This window comes from Protobothrops mucrosquamatus, unplaced genomic scaffold (genome assembly GCF_001527695.2).
Source record: "Protobothrops mucrosquamatus isolate PMUCROS unplaced genomic scaffold, P.Mucros_1.0 scaffold2678, whole genome shotgun sequence".
In the NCBI taxonomy this organism is placed as follows: Eukaryota; Metazoa; Chordata; class Lepidosauria; order Squamata; family Viperidae; genus Protobothrops; species Protobothrops mucrosquamatus.
Window position 1 is genome coordinate 58,864 of NW_015388725.1, and position 18,379 is coordinate 77,242.

At 39.7% G+C, this 18,379-nt stretch overlaps 1 protein-coding gene across 1 annotated transcript in view; it reads right to left on the minus strand.

The window, feature by feature from the left end:
- The window catches only part of ASPSCR1 (ASPSCR1 tether for SLC2A4, UBX domain containing), a 92,911-nt gene that overhangs the window by 25,898 nt on the left and 48,634 nt on the right, over positions 1-18,379 (minus strand). Inside the window, exons 9-12 of the mRNA XM_015825528.2 lie at positions 14,329-14,410; positions 13,600-13,666; positions 9,366-9,428; positions 8,889-8,941 (exon numbers count right to left, since the gene is read on the minus strand). Of these exons, the coding sequence (XP_015681014.2) occupies positions 8,889-8,941; positions 9,366-9,428; positions 13,600-13,666; positions 14,329-14,410 (265 nt within the window). The remainder of the gene's footprint in view (positions 1-8,888; positions 8,942-9,365; positions 9,429-13,599; positions 13,667-14,328; positions 14,411-18,379) is intronic.

Here is an 18,379-nt window from a genome sequence, read left to right on the forward strand (position 1 = left end):
AATACATCTGGGTCCAGGGAGGGCTTCTTAAGGAGGGGCCTCACCACCGCCTCCTTTAAGGCCGTGGGGAAGGCACCCTCCCCTAAAGAAGCGTTTACAATTCCCTGGAGCCAGGCTCGTGTACCCTCCCGAGCCGCCAGCACCAGCCAGGAGGGGCACGGATCCAGTAAACATGTGGTTGCATTCAGCCTCCCCAATAATCTCAGAAATGTTGATGATACCACTTTTATAGATGGAAGTGGAAAAAAAGATGAAAGAACAGAATACAAAAGTTGGCCTATTTTTTCAACATTTAAAAATAAATGTCAACCAATACAAAGACACAAAACAACAACAAAAACATTTAAAACATTGAAAGAATAAAAACTATTTTAAAAAAACATAATCTGCAGGACAGCCCATTCAATTCCCTTAGCAATAAAGCCATTGTGCAGATTCCAAACCCATGTTATCTGAACCTCAGACCAGAAGGCAACCCCATGCTTTCAGATTCTTCCAGAAGGCCAACAAGGGCAGGGCCAATATGACTTAATGGTGTTGTGACAGAAAAGGCTCTCCTCCTATCAGATGACATTCCTTTAAGAACAAGACCTGCAACAAACCCTTCCTGCTGGACCTGATGGGATGGGTGGGTATGATTGGGGAGAGGCAATCCTTCACATAACCTGGTCCCATGGCATGATACACTTCTCCCATTAATCTAATATAGTGGAATTATTACTTGGCAACTGGCTTACATTTATGTCTGGTTGCAGCATCCTGCGGTCGCATGACTGCGATATGTGAGGGGGTTTTGCCAGTTTCCAGTATTTTTGCCAGTTTGAGGCAAAAAAATGCTCATTCAGGAGAATGGGCTCACTCTTAAGACCACATGATTCGCTTAACAGCCACATGATTTAAACTTACATTTTCATGACTTGCTTAACGACTGCCATAAAAATGGGTCTGGTCACCCAGGTACCTTGACATACAAATGTCAGGACATAGAACTGAACTTCTGGTCCAAATTGCAGTCATAAGCCAAGGGCTACCTATAACTCGATCTAAGGATAGATAAAACCCTGGATGGATAAATATTCGGTACTGAAATATACAATGTTTTTGTGCAAACACCAGTGGTGTTTAATATTTTAATGTAGCACTGGACACCCAAATTAATAGCTCTCCAAAAAAGTGGTAATGTTCAAGTTCTGGATGTTTGGCAAGGAATAAAACTAACTAGAAAGTTAACTTCTGGGTTTCTGAATATTTAAGAGTAGCCACCAACATTTCTGCTCAAAACATCACGTTTCTGAATTGCTTTAATCTTCTCCTGGCTTTTTCCAGCAGCCTAGGAAAGGATACATGAAGTCTGAATAGATTATTTCCTGTTGATTTAGAAACAAGGAATTTAAAAACTTCTAAGTCAGTGATGGCAAACCTTTTAGAGACCGAGTGCCCCAAAACATAATCCAGCATATGTAGGTGTCCTATTTCCCGGTGCAAACATATATTGCATACCACACAAGAGAAGTAATGGGTCAGACAAGATGCAACACAAGAGGAGTAATGGTCAGACAAGGACAGTTCAGGCACACACGGAGAAACAGGCACTGTAGATGCATACAGTATATCCAGATAAGTCCCTGGGGGACAAAGTATAGATCATATGTATTCCATATCTCACTTTGTTACACAGAAAACAATATAATGTACCTGCTACAGCAATTGCTGGTGAAAGTGCGGAAAGAATTCAAGAAGCTCACCTTGCTGACAGAAATAACACAATTGTTTATCTTGATTTTTTAAAAATGACTACATATGCTCAGTAGGAACTGATACATCTGACATTCTATATGTTGTCTTTTTTGCTGAAACCCCAATTTTATTTGGAAGGAGACATCATGAGTATGTGTAAACTAACCAAGGATTCTTGTAAACTCCAAGGCTGTATGCTTACCAGATTAAGTCTTCTAGTCTTAAAGGGGCTTATTTTCAAAGGTGGCATCATAGACTCATCACCCTGCCTGGTCAAAATTAATTAACAAAATTAACAAAAAAAAATTATACTCTATTCCCGTGGTGGCGAACCTATGGCATGTGTGCCACAGGTGGCACACAGAGCCCTCTCTGTGGGCACGCGCACTGTCGCTCCAGTCCTAGGCCTTCAGCTAGGTTTTATAAAACCTTTTCGCTTTAGGCCTCCGCCGCCATGTCCCCCCCCCCCAAAAAAAGTTCAATCAACCAATTTCAACTTCTCGCTGAAAAAAAAAGATCTCGCAAAGTTCAAATTGATTGATTGAACTTTTTAGTCCCACCCAGTCTGCCATTACCACTGCAGCCATGCCCACCCAATGGGCCACGCCCACCCAATGGGCCACGCCCACCCGGTACCCGATGATACATAAGTGGGTTCTGGGTTGCAGTTTGGGCACTCGTTCTCTAAAAGGTTCGCCATCACTGCTCTATTCTATTCTACTTCTAACATTACGAGAATCTATAAAACTCCAAAAGCCCAATTTCCCCATTGTGCTTTATACTCTTATTCTTAAACAGTTCATCAAGGTGCAAAGAGGAGATAAAATGGGGAACAACAGGCGACCCAGCAGGACCAAGGAGTGTGAATATATGCCCAGAATCTGATGGCTAATGTTCAAAACGGGTGCAGAAAAAATGAACAGGAAATAAAGGAAAGCACCCTGTTTTAGAGAAATTTTACAAAAAGTTCTCCAAGTCTTAGGAATTGGCCAAAAAGTCAAGTTCAAAGATAAAAGTGTATGTCAAAGTATATGTAGATTAGGAATGTCTGGCTTCAAAGAAGGATAGACAATTAATGTTCTGATACAAGTCAGAGGGGAAAAAAGATGCATTATCTAGCAGCAAAAGCTTGGCAGTTATAAAACACATGCAGTCAGGAACAGCTAGGATATTATGTATAAAGCCACACAGTTGTAACATGAAAGTATAGATTCTGTCTCTTTCATGAATGCACAGACATACACACTCCCACTAAAACAGTGATATTCAATGGTACTATTTCTGTTGAATGGTATCATTGAATAATATGAATTAACATTTTCTTCAAAGGTGAATGACGTTCTTGTTGCTGTTTGATTAAAAGGTTCAAAGGCTGATTAAAGTTTGCAGGCCTTATTTGGTTTACACCCCGTTTCTAATTTGAGAAGGCCAACTAATATAGAAAAAGTCCCATTTTCAGATGCAAAGTTTTGTCAATATTTTATATCAGAAGCCCAGCTTGGCTCTTTTCCAGTAAGCCTTCTTATGGAAACTTCTGATTTCTTCATCTTCCTACCAGGACAGATGTGTGAGAATCGAAGATCGTATTGGGTGGCAGCTGTGGGCAACATGGCACAAAACAAGTAACGATGGGAGGAGCTGCTTTCTCAGTAAGCGGGAAAATCGCCCAGTTCAAAGACACACAGGATCTTGCCACTAGCACGTCTGCTTTTAATTAAAATATCTTCAGTGGCTTTGAAGGAGGAGAATTACAGGGAAAGACAACTGAACTCGCTGCTCCCCACCACAATGGCGTTGTAACTCAGAAACAAAAGCACAGAACCTTTTGTTCCAGTGTTGAAGGCTGCAAGTGACTCTGAGTGGTAGACAGACTCAGGTATTAAAATCACTTTCAAGGCCTTTCTACACCATCTGTTTATTGTCCAGTAAGAACGCATTTGGTCCTAATTTGCTAAATAAAATCTTTATTACTTCCGCTGATTAAGCTTACACGAGAGACTTCCACCAGCCCAGTGCAGTTTTTCAATCTACATCTCAAAGAGCTGGCCTTCACACTTTTGTGAACCCCCTGTACCCCCATGGAACAAATCCGTATTTCTCTGAATCCTACCTTCTGTGCTGCGATTGAAAAGTGCATCCCCTACAATGTATTCGTAACTACAATTGTAGAGTTAATTCAAGAGGCGCATTGCTGGTGAGCAAAGCAGTTCTCTGGATCTACGCTACAAAGGCTCAAAACAAAGTTATGCAAAGTTTCATACAGTTGCAGTTGCTTCATACTATTGAGACATGGATACAGGGTGAATGATCTGCACAGGCCTACTCACATACGTGAAATATACTTCCATGTTATTGTTTAAGGTAGATAGTTAATAAAAACAATTGGGCCATCTACCTTTTTCTTAAAAAGAAACTGAGGTTTGTGTCCCTGCATTTTGCTTTAGTGTAAAAAAAGGGCACCATTTTTAATAGGGTGATAAGCTAGCTAGACACTCACATACGTGAAATATACTTCCATGTTATTGTTTAAGGTAGATAGTTAATAAAAACAATTGGGCCATCTACCTTTTTCTTAAAAGAAACTGAGGTTTGTGTCCCTGCATTATGCTTTAGTGTAAAAAAAGGGCACCATTTTTAATAGGGTGATAAGCTAGCTAGACAGAGCTAACCCAAAGACACTAAAACTCAAGATTGTATCTGTTCTACCTTGTTTCCAGGAATAAAGCAATGTTTTATGAAATTCTCTAAAGGATAAACACTCTTTTGGGCGAGAGTTGCCATCTAGCCAGATCTTTGTTTTCCTTCAACACAAGAAAAAAAACTTTCTGCCCATGCAACCCACAAGTAGTATGTTTGTAAAAGTAGAGTACTACCCTTAGGAAATACTTTTGGGGAAATCGTGCTTATGGTTAAAATGCAGCTCTCTGTTTTGCTCATACAGAAAGGCCCTTGGGACAACATCAAGAATTAAATAGTCTGCGTATCACAGAACCACAGCCTAGAAACAACAAATATGTAACAAGGCTGAAAAGAACATAAACTCAACATATTTTCATAGTGAAGGGGGAAAGAGGCCAACGTAAGCATTGTAACAAGAAATAAAATGTTATTGGTAATTCATATAGAGATACTTTTTTTTTTTTGGAAACCCAAACTTTTTGGCAAGAGATCTTCACTTAGACACATTTATCAAAAGGAACGAAGCCTCAAATTTGGATGCAAGTAGCTATAGTACCGACTTTATACGTTCAGCACTCTTGACAGCAGCTGCACTTGTATCTCATCCACAAGAAGTCATGGAATTTGGAAAGATCAATTATAAACAACTTCAGAAGAACTCTAATCCTTTCCTAATTCAGTGTGCCGCCTGAGAGGCTATGAGATAGACTATGGAAATGAATTCCTAGTACACTCTATATAACCTATCAACCTCTAAGTGACTCTTGGTATATATCACATTCTGCAAGCAATATTTTCAGATCAACTAAGCTATTTTTCATGCAAAAAAAAAAATCATCCTGCAAGTCTCTTTTTATTCCACCTAGAATCTCACTCCCTTTATGAAAAGTAGCCAGTTTATGCAAAAATCTTTTATGCAAAGAGTTAAACTTAGTCAGAGCAAGCTTTGCTAAAAATCAAGAACACAATTTTTCAAGGCCTCTAAAACAGAGAAAGACTGTTCACTTGGCAAAAGTATGCTCTTCTCTGAGGCCTGGGGGCTAAGAGATCAAAGGAAAGAGAGGGAAGAAAGAACAAGCTGCGTTGACCCACAACAGGGAGGAACTTTTACAGAAGTTAACAAATTAACCTCAACTAGGAGAAGTAGAGGAAGGTCAGCCTAGTGATCTTCAGAACAGATAATCAACACTGTGGGATTATAGTAACCATAAACAGTGACTGATACCAGGAAATAAAACATAACTCATTGCATCTGGGATGTAATGGTTGCGCAAGGGATCCTATCTCCTTTCTATATCTTCCTAAAGTAGAGAGTCATTTCATCTTTCGTATACCACTTTCAAGCATGACCGTGTTGCCTGATTTGTAAAAAGCCTACAATTCATGCAAAATATAATTCAGAACCTGGATGGCAATGTAAGGGTTACTCACTAAATGCCTACAATATAAAACAGACAAACTGTATAGGAGTTTTTAAATAACCTAAGGCTTACTGCTGTTGTTTTATTAATTCTGGGAAATGAACCCAGGATGATAAGATAATTAAGCTATCTACAATACTTTTAACACTTCCATTACAAGAATATACTTTTCTTTCATAATCCCTTGAGAGTGGTAGTACTGGCTGATTAGTCATTAGGCCACGGACGTCAAACTCGCTACATCACGTAACATGTCGCGACATATCACAACTTTTTTTGCACTGCCGGAGCTGGGGTGGGCGCGGCCTCCGTATGATGCAACCGGCCCACGGGCCGGCAGGTTGACATCCCTGCAGTAGGCCATATCAGAATACAAAATATAAAACACAGAATAGTAATAAGACCATCATGTTTAAAATAGAATAAAAGAAATAAGCATAAGAAAATTGGCATAATTTGGTACAGACATATTCATTTCCAAAAAGCAAGGCAAATGAGAAGAACAAAATCTGTTCAGGGCACATATTCAAACCTTCTGTCCATATTAACACCATATTTTTCTTAAGAACAGAAAGATTAGAATGAAACATGAATTGTTTTCTCTCACTTAATACCCCATGCACTTTGCAAAGCAGTAGTCATATAGCCTAAAAATAACTTGGACTGTAATATCACAAGACAGTTGAGTTGAGTAATAAGTATGGGCAGTTAATGTGCCCAAATAAGAACAAGATACAAATGCTTGCAGACAGAGGATAGACCAGCATCTTCATTATTTACCAATCAGTGGCTCTACAGAGAGATAATGTTTCCCACATTCTTTTAAGAACTAGGAGACGGGCTTAAAACTTTGCTTTGTTTTACAAATAACTATGGGACAATTATTAAACAATGTCATGGCAAACATGGAAGATTGACTAAATCAAAGGCTATTCTGTTTGTCATGTGGGACACATGTAGCAAAAATGTGCTACTCAATGTAAGGAAGGACAATATTGTCTTGCTCAAAGGAAACAGTACTGTAGTTTTAAAGGAACTAATAGAAGATAAGCAACTTAACTTATGGTGAAAAAAGTAAAGTTCTACTTTTAGGCAAGAAAAACCAAATGCACAGGTACAGTATAGGCAGTACCTTGCTCAACAGTAGTAACTGTGAGAGGGATCTTGGAGTCCTAGTGGACAATCACTTAAATATGAGCCAGTGTGCTGCAGCTGCCAAAAAAGCCAACACAGTGCTAGGCTGCATAAACAGAGGAATAGAATCAAGATCACGTGAAGTGTTAATACCGCTTTATAATGCCTTGGTAAGGCCAGTTTTGATCACCACATTGTAAAAACGATGTTGAGACTCTAGAAAGAATGCAGAGAAGAGCAACAAAGATGATTAGGGGACTGGAGGCTAAAACATATAAGGAACGGTTGCTGGAATTGGGTACATCTAGTTTAATGAAAAGAAGGACTAGAGGTGACAAGGACTAGAGTGTTCCAATATCTCAGGGGTTACTACAAAGAAGGGGGGTCAACCTATTCTCCAAAGCACCTGAAGGCAGGACAAGAAGCAACGGATGGAAACTAATCAAGGAGCGAAGCAACCTAGAACTATGAAGAAATTTCCTGACAGTTAGAACAATTAATCAGTGGAACAACTTGCCTCCAGAAGTTGTGAATGCTCCAACGCTGGAAGATTTTAAGAAGAGATTGGACAACCATTTGTCTGAAATGATATAGGGTTTCCTGCCTGAGCAGGGGGTTGGATTGGAAGACCTCCAAGGTCCCTTCCAACTCTGTTATTCTATTCTATTCTATTCTGTTCTGTTCTGTTCTGTTCTGTTCTGTTCTGTTCTGCTCTGCTCTGCTCTGCTCTGCTCTGCTCTGCTCTGCTCTGTGCTGTTCTAAACTTCGTATCACAATAATGCTCAAATTTACAATGGAGTTTTAGTTCTTAGAAATCCACCTTAGGTATCTTTCTCCTTGCTGCATCCTGAAAGATTCATTTTGCTGGACAGAAACTGTTAAATACATTACTATATAGCATTAGAAATAGCTGAATCCAATACCTTCTAATTATTTAAAAATCTTGATCCTGAATTTGATTATTTGTCACTTTGTATTATTTCAGGCAATCCTATGTCTTAATTAGATGATCATGAGAAAAACTTCCTATTGCTCAAAGACTATAACACTATGTAGCTATTCCTTTCTTAACTGATATTAACAATATTGTGACGATTCCATCTGTAACAGATTATCTCTAATTAGAAAAATGCTGGTAAAAAAGCATGAAACAATTACTAATGAACGATAATGCTGCTTGTTCCCCCTTAACATTTTGTAATAGAGAAACAATGATTATATAATAACATTCTCATCCAGAAGAACCTTAACTCCAAGAAAGTGAATTATTACCCAGTTAAATCAGTAAGACTTAGGATAAAGAAATTTCATTGATCCAGAAATGTAACATGTTAAAAACTAAAGAAGGCCTAAGCCAAATAAAAATATCGCTACTTTTCTGTAGAATTCCAGAACATTCTGTTATTTCTGGGCAATGTTGAACCTCTCCTGGCTTTCCAGGGTTGGTCCAGCAGTTTCAAGAAGTAACTTCTTGGAAGTGAGATTGCTTTCTGGTATTCGAGACACAGCATTATGAATAAAAGAGGCACATTTTAGGGCTGGATCACAGAGTCAGCATGGTCTGGAATGAAACAGAATGTTTTCCAGATCAATGACTCCTGCATCCATTCTAATATCCAATATCCTCCTTCATATTAACTCTGCCACTATTTTATCAACAAACCATTATTCCACTCATTACCAGGTATTGGAGGTCTGGCAAGACAGATTTTCGCAACTTAGAATAAAAGAACTATTGATAGAATCATCTATGTTCAAAGCAAGAAGCATTTCAAGAAATTCTAGCACAAGAAATCAAGTCATTTCAACTGTCCTTCATTTGATTAAGATATAGAAAAGTAATCATTGCTGATCTTAAAAAAACAAAATTATTTTATAATTTAAAAAAAAAAACTGAATGAGTTATATAACTACTACCTGGAAAAGAGTCATGTCATCGTCACTCAGAATGGATCTGGGTGGTGTAATAACTACAATAAAAAAACAATATTTTCATTAGGAAACAAAATGAAGGAAAGAAAGATGGTTTAGGAAAAGTCTAGGCACAGGGAAAGTTTGTCTCACTACCTTATATATAAATACAATTTATGGCTTGTAAAAATAACTTTCTCCAAATCAATAGTAGCAACAGACCCAGATAGGGTTGCCAGGTGTCCACTATTTGAGTGGACAGTCCACTTTTTCACATTATGTTCACTATTTTTTTTTCACAAAATAGTGGACATTTTTTTATTCAAAAGCTTTATGATGAAATGGTACGTTTAAAGCTGTACAGTCTACTTTTTTTACTACTTAACCCCCCCCCGCTTGTCCGCTATTTTTTGGAAGCAGACCTGGCAACCCTAGACCCAGAACGTTATCTGTAAAAATTATAAAACATAAATGTGAACTTACACAAATAAAATGGTATTTCTGAATTTACAAGGAGACTTTTCACAAAGGCTTTCAGAGCACCAACTGTTAAATAAAGCAAAAAACAACAACAAGGTTTAGTATGAGCTGCACATACATTATGAGCACCATTCTCTTTGATGGTATGTTTTAAAGAGAATACCAACTTAGTCTTATCTCAAAGACTGACACAGTAGAAAGCAGAAACTTTAAATTACCACCATCTTTATTGAGTTCATCCTTTGATTCCAGCATTCATGTGGAACATTTTGCTTCTATATTTAAAATCTCCTTCTCCATCCTTAGAAGACCGGCTGGTGAAATGTCAGTTATCTTTCAACTATAAAAATTCTATTCTTGCAGGCAAGAATTAAAATTGGTTTATTTACACAAACTCTTCCAGCACATCTGCCTATGCCTTGTATGGTTTCTGTCTTATAATAATAAGATCTCTTGCCTTCAGAAACCATTGAAGCAAGAAGTTTGAATAAGGGAAGCTTTTGGTTACCCAAATATAACTTACTTTGAAATTATAAACAATAGAGACCTTTTGAACACTGATGGGAAATTAAAATTAAAAAAAAAAAAAGCAAAATCAGGATACTGATTGAACATATGGATATTAAGTGCAAATGCAATTAAGATATATTTTGGTTAGAAAAGTAATCTAAAACTGATATTATTGATATTATGAGAAAAATGTAACAAAGATGTTGATATTGAATTGTATATTTACTAATAACAATAAGAACTGTATTTGTCTAGCGTGGAAAAACAGGTACTACCGGAAGAAGAGAGGAAACGTTTGATGGTGCAATATTGGATCTAGATTGAAGAAGTTAATATATACCACTGAATTACTAATGGACCCAGAGAACACATTGTCTATTAAGTACTTGATTGTAAAACTAGAAAATTAATTAAATATTAAAAAAACAGTTGAAGCAGCACTGCTTACCTGAGGAATATCTAAGGAAAACATTTACTAGCAGACACTGGGTACTGCCATGATGGTAATGAGAGATGATACAAAGAACATGGCTACTTCTAAGTGGAGGTAACAGCCAAACCATTCAAAAACAAAGAGTAAGTAATACAATAAAGATGCAATGCTGTATATTTACGTTCTCCCAAACCCGCACATATAAGAATTGGAGATCCAGCTAAATCTCCAGATATGCCCTCTATATAATCTATATAGCATGAGAAGTTGGTGGTATAAACTGTCAGACACGAGGATCGACTGTCTCAGAGGCTGGTGGATTTCATCATTAGACATTTACAAGCAAAGAACTGATAATCATTCATTAATAATGCTATAGCAGTAAATTTGCACAGGATTAGGATGGATTCTCTAGATTCCCTTCCAATTCTGTGATTCTAAGCCAGATCTCCTATCTGATATATTCCACCTACCCCAGGGGTAGGCAACCATGGAGCCAAGGTTGCCTACCCCTGACCTAGCCTAACTTAACGTCCTGATAAAAGAAAGCAGAAACATTAAAATTACCTACTCACAATAGGCTTGGGAAGGTCAGCAAGTGGTTGGGGAGTGAACAATTTCAGGAGTTTAAGAGGAGGCAGGAAAATCAATACAGTAATAGACAGAGGGAGATATAGCAGGAAAAAGGGGGCGGGCCATTTTCAGGGAACATAGACATAGACAACATCCTTCTGGCCGTGATGTTAGAGGCCAAGGATCTGGAAGCAAAGACTGCAGACTGAAGAGAGGCGTCCGCAGCGTATTCAGTGGCCGTCACCATTTTACTTAAATCCTGATGAGTACGTAAATCCTCAGCAGGGACCCTGGCTTGGAGCTGACGCAGCCAAAGAAGGGTGGTTCTGACAAAAAAGGAAGTGCAGCTGGCCGTTTTAATTGCCCAGGCCGCTGATTGATGTGTCTTCCTGAATGTATGCTCCCATTTTTTATTGTCCGCTTTAAGCGCCTGTGTCAAGTCCCCAGCCACCGCCGTTTGAGATACCAATGGGGTCCAAGCCTCGTCAACCTTAGGGACCTCCAGCGCATCACTGAGATCAGTGGAGGTGCTGAATAACTTCCTGTCGGTCCCACTAACGGAAGGAAACGAGGCCGGGGAAGCCCACGGCTTCTTAATCCCTTTAAGGAAGATGGAAGGGCATGGAACATGGTGTTCGGTAGCCACTTTCTCGAAGAATATCGGGTGAGGGTCGGTATCCGACGCCACTGGTGGTTAAGGGAATTGGTCTGACCCTAAGTTTGCGGTTGCTGTAGCTTTACGCAGAATTGACAGGAAATGAGCCGGATTAAAGAGACCCCCTGAAGTGGAAGGTTCAGGAGGGAGTTCCTCATCTTCCGAAAGCAGAAGATCCGGTTGCTCCCCACCTTGAGGGAAAGAGAAACCACTCACCGAAGAGTGTGCAGGAGACATAGGCTCCTGAATCATGGGGAAATCTGCGGGGATCTCGTAAGGGGGCATAGCCGAGGTGGAAGCCCCCTGATCAGGCGATGGAGAGGGGCGCTGGGCTAAGGCTCTATCCACCACCTTGGAGAGCAAAGCTTCAAGGTGCGCGTCAGCAAAGATGTCTGCCAAGTTTGGTACCAGTTCCGCATTCCAGCCCCGTATGCTTAGCTTCAGACTCTGGCCAAATCTCCAGAGGCATGGACTTTCAACTGCTGCTGACAAATGTCAGGTCTGTTTGTAATAAAGCCTTCCTCATTTGTGATTTAATCACGGATGAGAGGGCTGATCTGGCATGTATAAGCCGGTTGGGCATGGAGAAAGAGATTGCCCCCTTGGAAATGTGTCTGGCTGGGTTTCAGGTGTAGCCTCAGCAGAAGAGTATTTATGGTATTCTGGTGGCAGTTAGAAGCATTATGCCACAGATTACCGGGCATTAGACCATTTGCCAAGTTATCATCTAGGATCAGGTACCAGCATCCTTGCTGTGCAGTAAACTCTCTGAGTTCTTTGACTAGAGTGGTCAGATCAACAGTGAAGTTCCACAACCTTATAGGCTTGAAGGATTTGAAACTGCCTTCTCTGAGGGCATTCATAGATGCTATAGTAGCAGTGGACCTGACCATGCCCAGTTATGCCCAACACATAATTATGGTCATACTTTGTACCTTGTCTTCCTGTTGGGGCACTGTTTATGTGATCTGAATTGGAGGGAAATTATCGTAACTTTCCTGCCAGGTCAGACCACTTTCTGGAGGGGGGGGAGCGTGATGAACCTCCTGGGCTCTGGAAGGAGCTTGGGATGATCCCTGAAGGCTTCATGCATAGTTCAACTTAAGCCTTAGTTACTGCTTGAAATGAAAGGGTAACTGGGCCTTTGTACCATATTGTGCCTATGTGCCCTTTCCTCTTCCTCCTGGATCATGGAAGAGCTGAGAGAGCTTTGTGTTGCAAACCAATTGTACCTGCACAGGGACATTCATAGTCACCTCCACAACAGACTACTGAATAGATTAGGAAACAAGCTTTTCCCTGAGGCTGCCTTCAAAGAGTAGTCAGAAAAATGAAGTTGATCAGAATGGAGCATAACCGGTGGGCAATTATGGCATTTTAGCTTTGCTACACAAACTGTACTGATTCCCATTAGGCTGGCCTGTGCAATTCCAGCTGTTGTTTGTCACCTATAAAGGGCACAGGATACTTGAAAGACCACAACTCTGTGGTGGCCTCTATTTGCTATATTAGAGGTATTTTTTGAGTCCAATCAAGTAAAGAATATTATCACATTTCAGGCCTGAGAGGGATTAAACATTCAATGGGGAAAAGGGACATTTCTTTGAGTGCGTATCCTATTTTGCAGTTAGAAAGTTCTAGATTTTGGCTACTTAAAGGTGCAGGGACTCTGGCTTTCTCTTGACCCCCCAGCACATTGAAGCAGAGTGGTTGATTCAAATTCTTTCCAACTCTTTTTTGGGCTCTGGCTGAAACTATGCTAGACCAACACCCTGTTTGTTCAATGGGCTCATCTGGGCATGACTAATGCCGTGGTAAATGGTCTGAAAAAGAAGCCAGCGGGCAGTTGTAGGAAACACATTCTGTTTAGAAAACAATCTCAGCTATCTCCCATACGACTCAGTTTTCCATACAACAAACTTTTAAAATAGCAGTGAAATAAAGCAGCTAGAGACGTGTAGATCTTGTTAAGTCACAAACCTTAGCTTGATAGCAAGGCACTGTTGTCCTTTTTTCAGTTTGCTTATTTATATAAAGCCGTAGATGGGAGATAGATGTACTCCTACCTGTTTCACTAGGGTGAAAGAAACCTTGCAGAATGTGACGATCTGGGAAGTAAACACGTAGTACCACCTAGGTGGAAGGAAAAGAATCAGGCATCTACTCACATAAACAGAAACATTAGGCTAGCTTCCTGCTCGTTTGAATAATACCGGCCCATTTTCAAAAACTTGCTCCTGTCCACGAATGGGCAATATAGCTCCCTGAGACGATACATGTAGTTTTCAAAAGCCTTTTTAGAATGGTGGGAACTGCCCCACACAGATGTTTTAAAACAAACTGCAACATAAAAACCACTCAGAGAAAGCAATGTTCAGCTGAAGTAGCAGAGATAGCAGGAAAAGAAATTAGGTAACTTCTGGATTTGATCAAGAAGGTTGTACTTTCAAAGTATTGTATAAATGCTAAGTATTCTCACTTCATTTTAGAAACAGAACTCTTGTATCTCACACCAAAAGAACAAAGAACATGCAGAATAAAACGTGCAAGAAATCTGTCCTCTGCCCTGCTTTCAAAGTTCTTTCATGGGGAATCCTAAAACAAGACAACACTTACTGCTATTCAGTGAATATTCCAGCTCTTCCAATTCATGTAAAAAGAAGCAAAAACAGTAGTGGGAGATTTTTTTTATCAGGCCCATAGATATTTACTACTTCTATATTCCTTTCGGTCACCAACACCTCTATATTTCTAATTATGTGGGAAATTCATGATCATGCACAAAAAAAGTTTACCTTTGGATAACGCTCTAACTTTCCCTTCGCTTGAGCTTCTCGCTGTGCCTTTGTCGTCAAGGGAGCTTCTTCTAAACTCCTCCTGAGAAGAGACAAGACTTAGCAGACCGCCACAGGTTCATTCATTCTGACACGATCCTTTTGCTATCATTAACCTCTGGGTGTAAAAGTTCCCTAGCACAGTGCTTTTCAACCAGTGGCACGGGTACCACCTGTGGTACATTGGCACCTGGCAGGTGGTATGTGACCATCCTAGAAAAGTGGTAGCGGGGGAGGGGAATGAGCTGAACCGGTGGCAGCACCGCACAAGCCTGAGTGAGAGATGGCTGGAGCTGCAGGGCTGTCAGAGCTCAGCGGAAGCGCCAGGATCAGTGCCGCTTTCCAGCTGATCGGCGCTTCTTCGGGGCTGTCAGGACTCAGTGGAAGCGCCAGGATCAGCGCCAGGCTCCAGCTGGAGCTCGGCGCTGATCCTGGCGCTTCTGCTGAGCCCTGAAGAAGCACCAATCAGCTGGAAAGCAGTACTGATCCTGGCACTTCGGCTGAGCCAAGAAGCGCCGATCAGCTGGAATGTTGCAGCATCTCCAGGGTCTTGTGATTTACATTCAGATGCTTGGCAACTGATTCATATTTATGACGGTCACCACGGTCAGGTGAAGTGACCAAAACCTGTTGCAACCACCCAGCAGACGGGGGGAATAAAAACCAAACACCTCCCTCGGACAGGAGGAAGAGCGCCACCGGGCGGGCAGGCAGGTGTCTTGCTCGGCTGTGGCTCGGGGGGCACTTTTTTCAGTGCCATTGTAACTTCGAACAGTCACTAAGCGAACTGTTGTAAGTCGAGGACTATCTGTACTTTATCACTTTTGGGGGGGGGTCATCAAGTTTTTGACACCTTGCTAGGCGACTGGTGGTACTCGGATGTTGCCATATCTTAAAAGTGGTACAATGGGTGAAAATGTTGAAAAGCCCTGCCCTAGCACACTAAAGCTTAGATTCTTCAAAAGACAGATGCAGTTTGAATCCTGCAAAACCTGCACAAAGTCATTTTAACAAAAACCTGTTGTTCCCTTTTTTCCTAAATGCATATCAGAAAAATTAATTTTGAAATACTGGAAATAAACAACCATATTTTTATATAGCATACCTATGCTCGGTAAGTAATGACTGCATCAGTATTTCTTGATTAATAACGGATTTAGACTGTCATAATGCATTGCAGAATTTGTTTTAATTAAGAATAATATGCCATCTGCAACAGACATATATATCCTTATTGTTTTTCTCCCTGAGGGTATATCATAAAAGTTGGAATTGCCATAAAAGTTGAATCTCTGTTGTGTTATTTTAGAAAATTATTGTACAGATCAGTATAATTTATACACAATTTATCCATTTTTATATCAACCCATACAGGAAAAACGTCAGTAAAAAGGTAAATTTAATTTTACACATAATGCAACAAAATCAACAAAAAGTTAAGACAGACATAATTAATTTGGCTTTTAAAATATTGATTCAAAACAGATAAATATAAAGTATTTGTTATCAATGGAGAACTGACAGTGAGCTTATAAATACAACTTTGCAACTCTTCTCAGTCAGAGGTCCTCCACAGGGGTAGCCCTTAACTCAGAATTCCAGCCAGCGTGGTCACGGCTGAAATATTTGAGAGTTTAGGCCCGTGCATTTAGAAAGTGACCAGTTTGGGAAGGTTTCTTACAGACATATTTATAGAAATTAATTTATAGCCTATCAGGTTTTACAGAAGAGTGAAAGAAAAACAGTCTATAAAACATATGAATATTTAGAACAGTGTTTCTCAACCTTGACAATTTTAAGGCATGTGGACTTCAACTCCCAGAATTCCACAGCCAGCATTGCTGGTTGAGGAATTCTGGGAGTTGAAGTCCACATGCCTTAAAATTGTCAAGGTTGAGAAACACTGATTTAGAAAGTGTCAATAGCCGGTGTGCTTACAGAGTTTTAGTAAATGATTTTGAAAAGCCAGAAGAAAACAATAGAACTATGTCTTCTGTAATTTAGCACACTGTCTTCGCTCAAATTAACAGAATTACTTTCATTCTATGTTATTTATTTAGCCCACTTTTTGTTCAGGAGCTCATGGTAGTATACTAAACATCCTCTGCTCCCACTTTTATTCACAAGCATCTTGTGAGGTAGGTTGAGATGAAAGAGTGATTAGTCTCAGGTTACCCACTGCCTTTCTGCAACTGAGGGTGAACTTGGACAGAGGTTTTGCTGGTGCCAATGTAATATCCTAACCACTACTTTCAATGGGGCACCCTATGTAATCGCCAATATACAATGTGAAGTATTGTGTTATTTTGAAATATTCTCCAGGAATTCTCTATAATCTGTTGCATCTATCAACAATTGGACAACCTTTGTCTCCTGTGACATATCTTCCCTGTATATAGTCCCATTATATGAGTACTTTCTGGATTCTTTTACCTGCAGATGAAGACTCCAGATTTCAAATCAGTAATATCACAATTCAGAGGACACAGATATTGTGACTTAAAAGTAGCTCAGACTTGCTTTTTGGATTAACACTTGTGAAGACTTGCTCTATGATCAAAGGGAACTAAATGCGTTCATTGTGATATAAACAAAGAAACCAAGAGCTTTGTTCACCATCCATCCATCCATTTTCCAGTGTTTATGATAGATGCATCTAAGCAGATGACAGCGTAAAAAAACTTCCAGGCAATTTTGTGACCTAGATGAATTGGCTGGTATTCCTGGAAAGTAATAAGAACTAAGAAAATCCTAGTCAAAAGAATCTTCAGCATTGCAAGAACCAGAAATTGCCATCCACATATATTTGCCAAGTCTTTAGAGACAGAAATGTGTGTGACTAAGAAAACTTTTCTACTTAAAAAGTCAAGTTACAAATTACAAAGGAAATTAAAGTCTACTGTCTAAATAAGGTATTTACAGTATAGAAGTGAATTAATCTGCTACTGCTGAGTCTACATTCATACTTTCTTTGAAGTATATGGTACTTTAATGTCTCAACAATCATGTTTAAGAAAATACTGCATCAATGTTAAATTATGAACTAGATCAGTGATGGCAAACCTTTTAGAGACTGAGTGCCCAAACTGTAACCCAAAACCCACTTATGCATCGTCGAGTACCGGGTGGGTGTGGCCCATTGGGTGGGCATGGCTGCAGTGGTAACAGCAGACTGGGTGGGACTAAAAAGTTCGATCAATCAATTCCAACTTTGCAAGATCTTTTTTTTTTTCCCATGAGAAGTTGAAATTGACTGATTGAATCTTTTTTTTTTTTTGCACACGGCGGAGGCCTAAAGCGAAAAGGTTTTATAAAACCCAGCTGAAGGCCTAGGACTGGAGCGACGGTTCGCGTGCCTACAGAGAGAGTGCCGCCTCTGGCACCCGTGCCATAGGTTCGCCACCACTGAACTAGATTCTCTAGCATTAGAGGGAATCTGGTAGTACCTTTTCTAACTAATTTTATGTTATTAACAAGTGTATTTTTTTTGTATGAGAGAATACAAGTATCTTCTCAATAAACAATAATGGTTGTAGTTGAGATTTTTTTTAGATTACTTGAAACTTTTTAATGCAAGTCCAGAAATTCCTGCTAAATGGTGCTGTTAAAGCCTTGTTTTTCATTTTGGAAAACTGTCTCATATGTATCCTGCAATTTACATAATTGACCTGTATTCCCCTCCCTCCACCCCAATTTAAATCCTACATCAGTCTAGGCATTCTATGCCTTTGACGAAATAAGTGTGGCTCATAAAGCTTATGCCTTTTAATACAGTTTGTTAATCGAAATAAGTGCTATTAGACTTGGTCTGGTGTTGGGTTTTTTTGCTATCATAGACTAACTAATATAGCTCTGCTCCTACAAAGTTAGTACTTAGAGAAATCTCCCTAGGCAGGTGAGCATACAACTAGAAGACTACACGAAAAATCTCCAAGACTATGAAGAACATTAAGTATAACTGGGAAGGAAATCCTGAGCATATTCATTGTTTAGGATTCTGTCAGAATCAGAG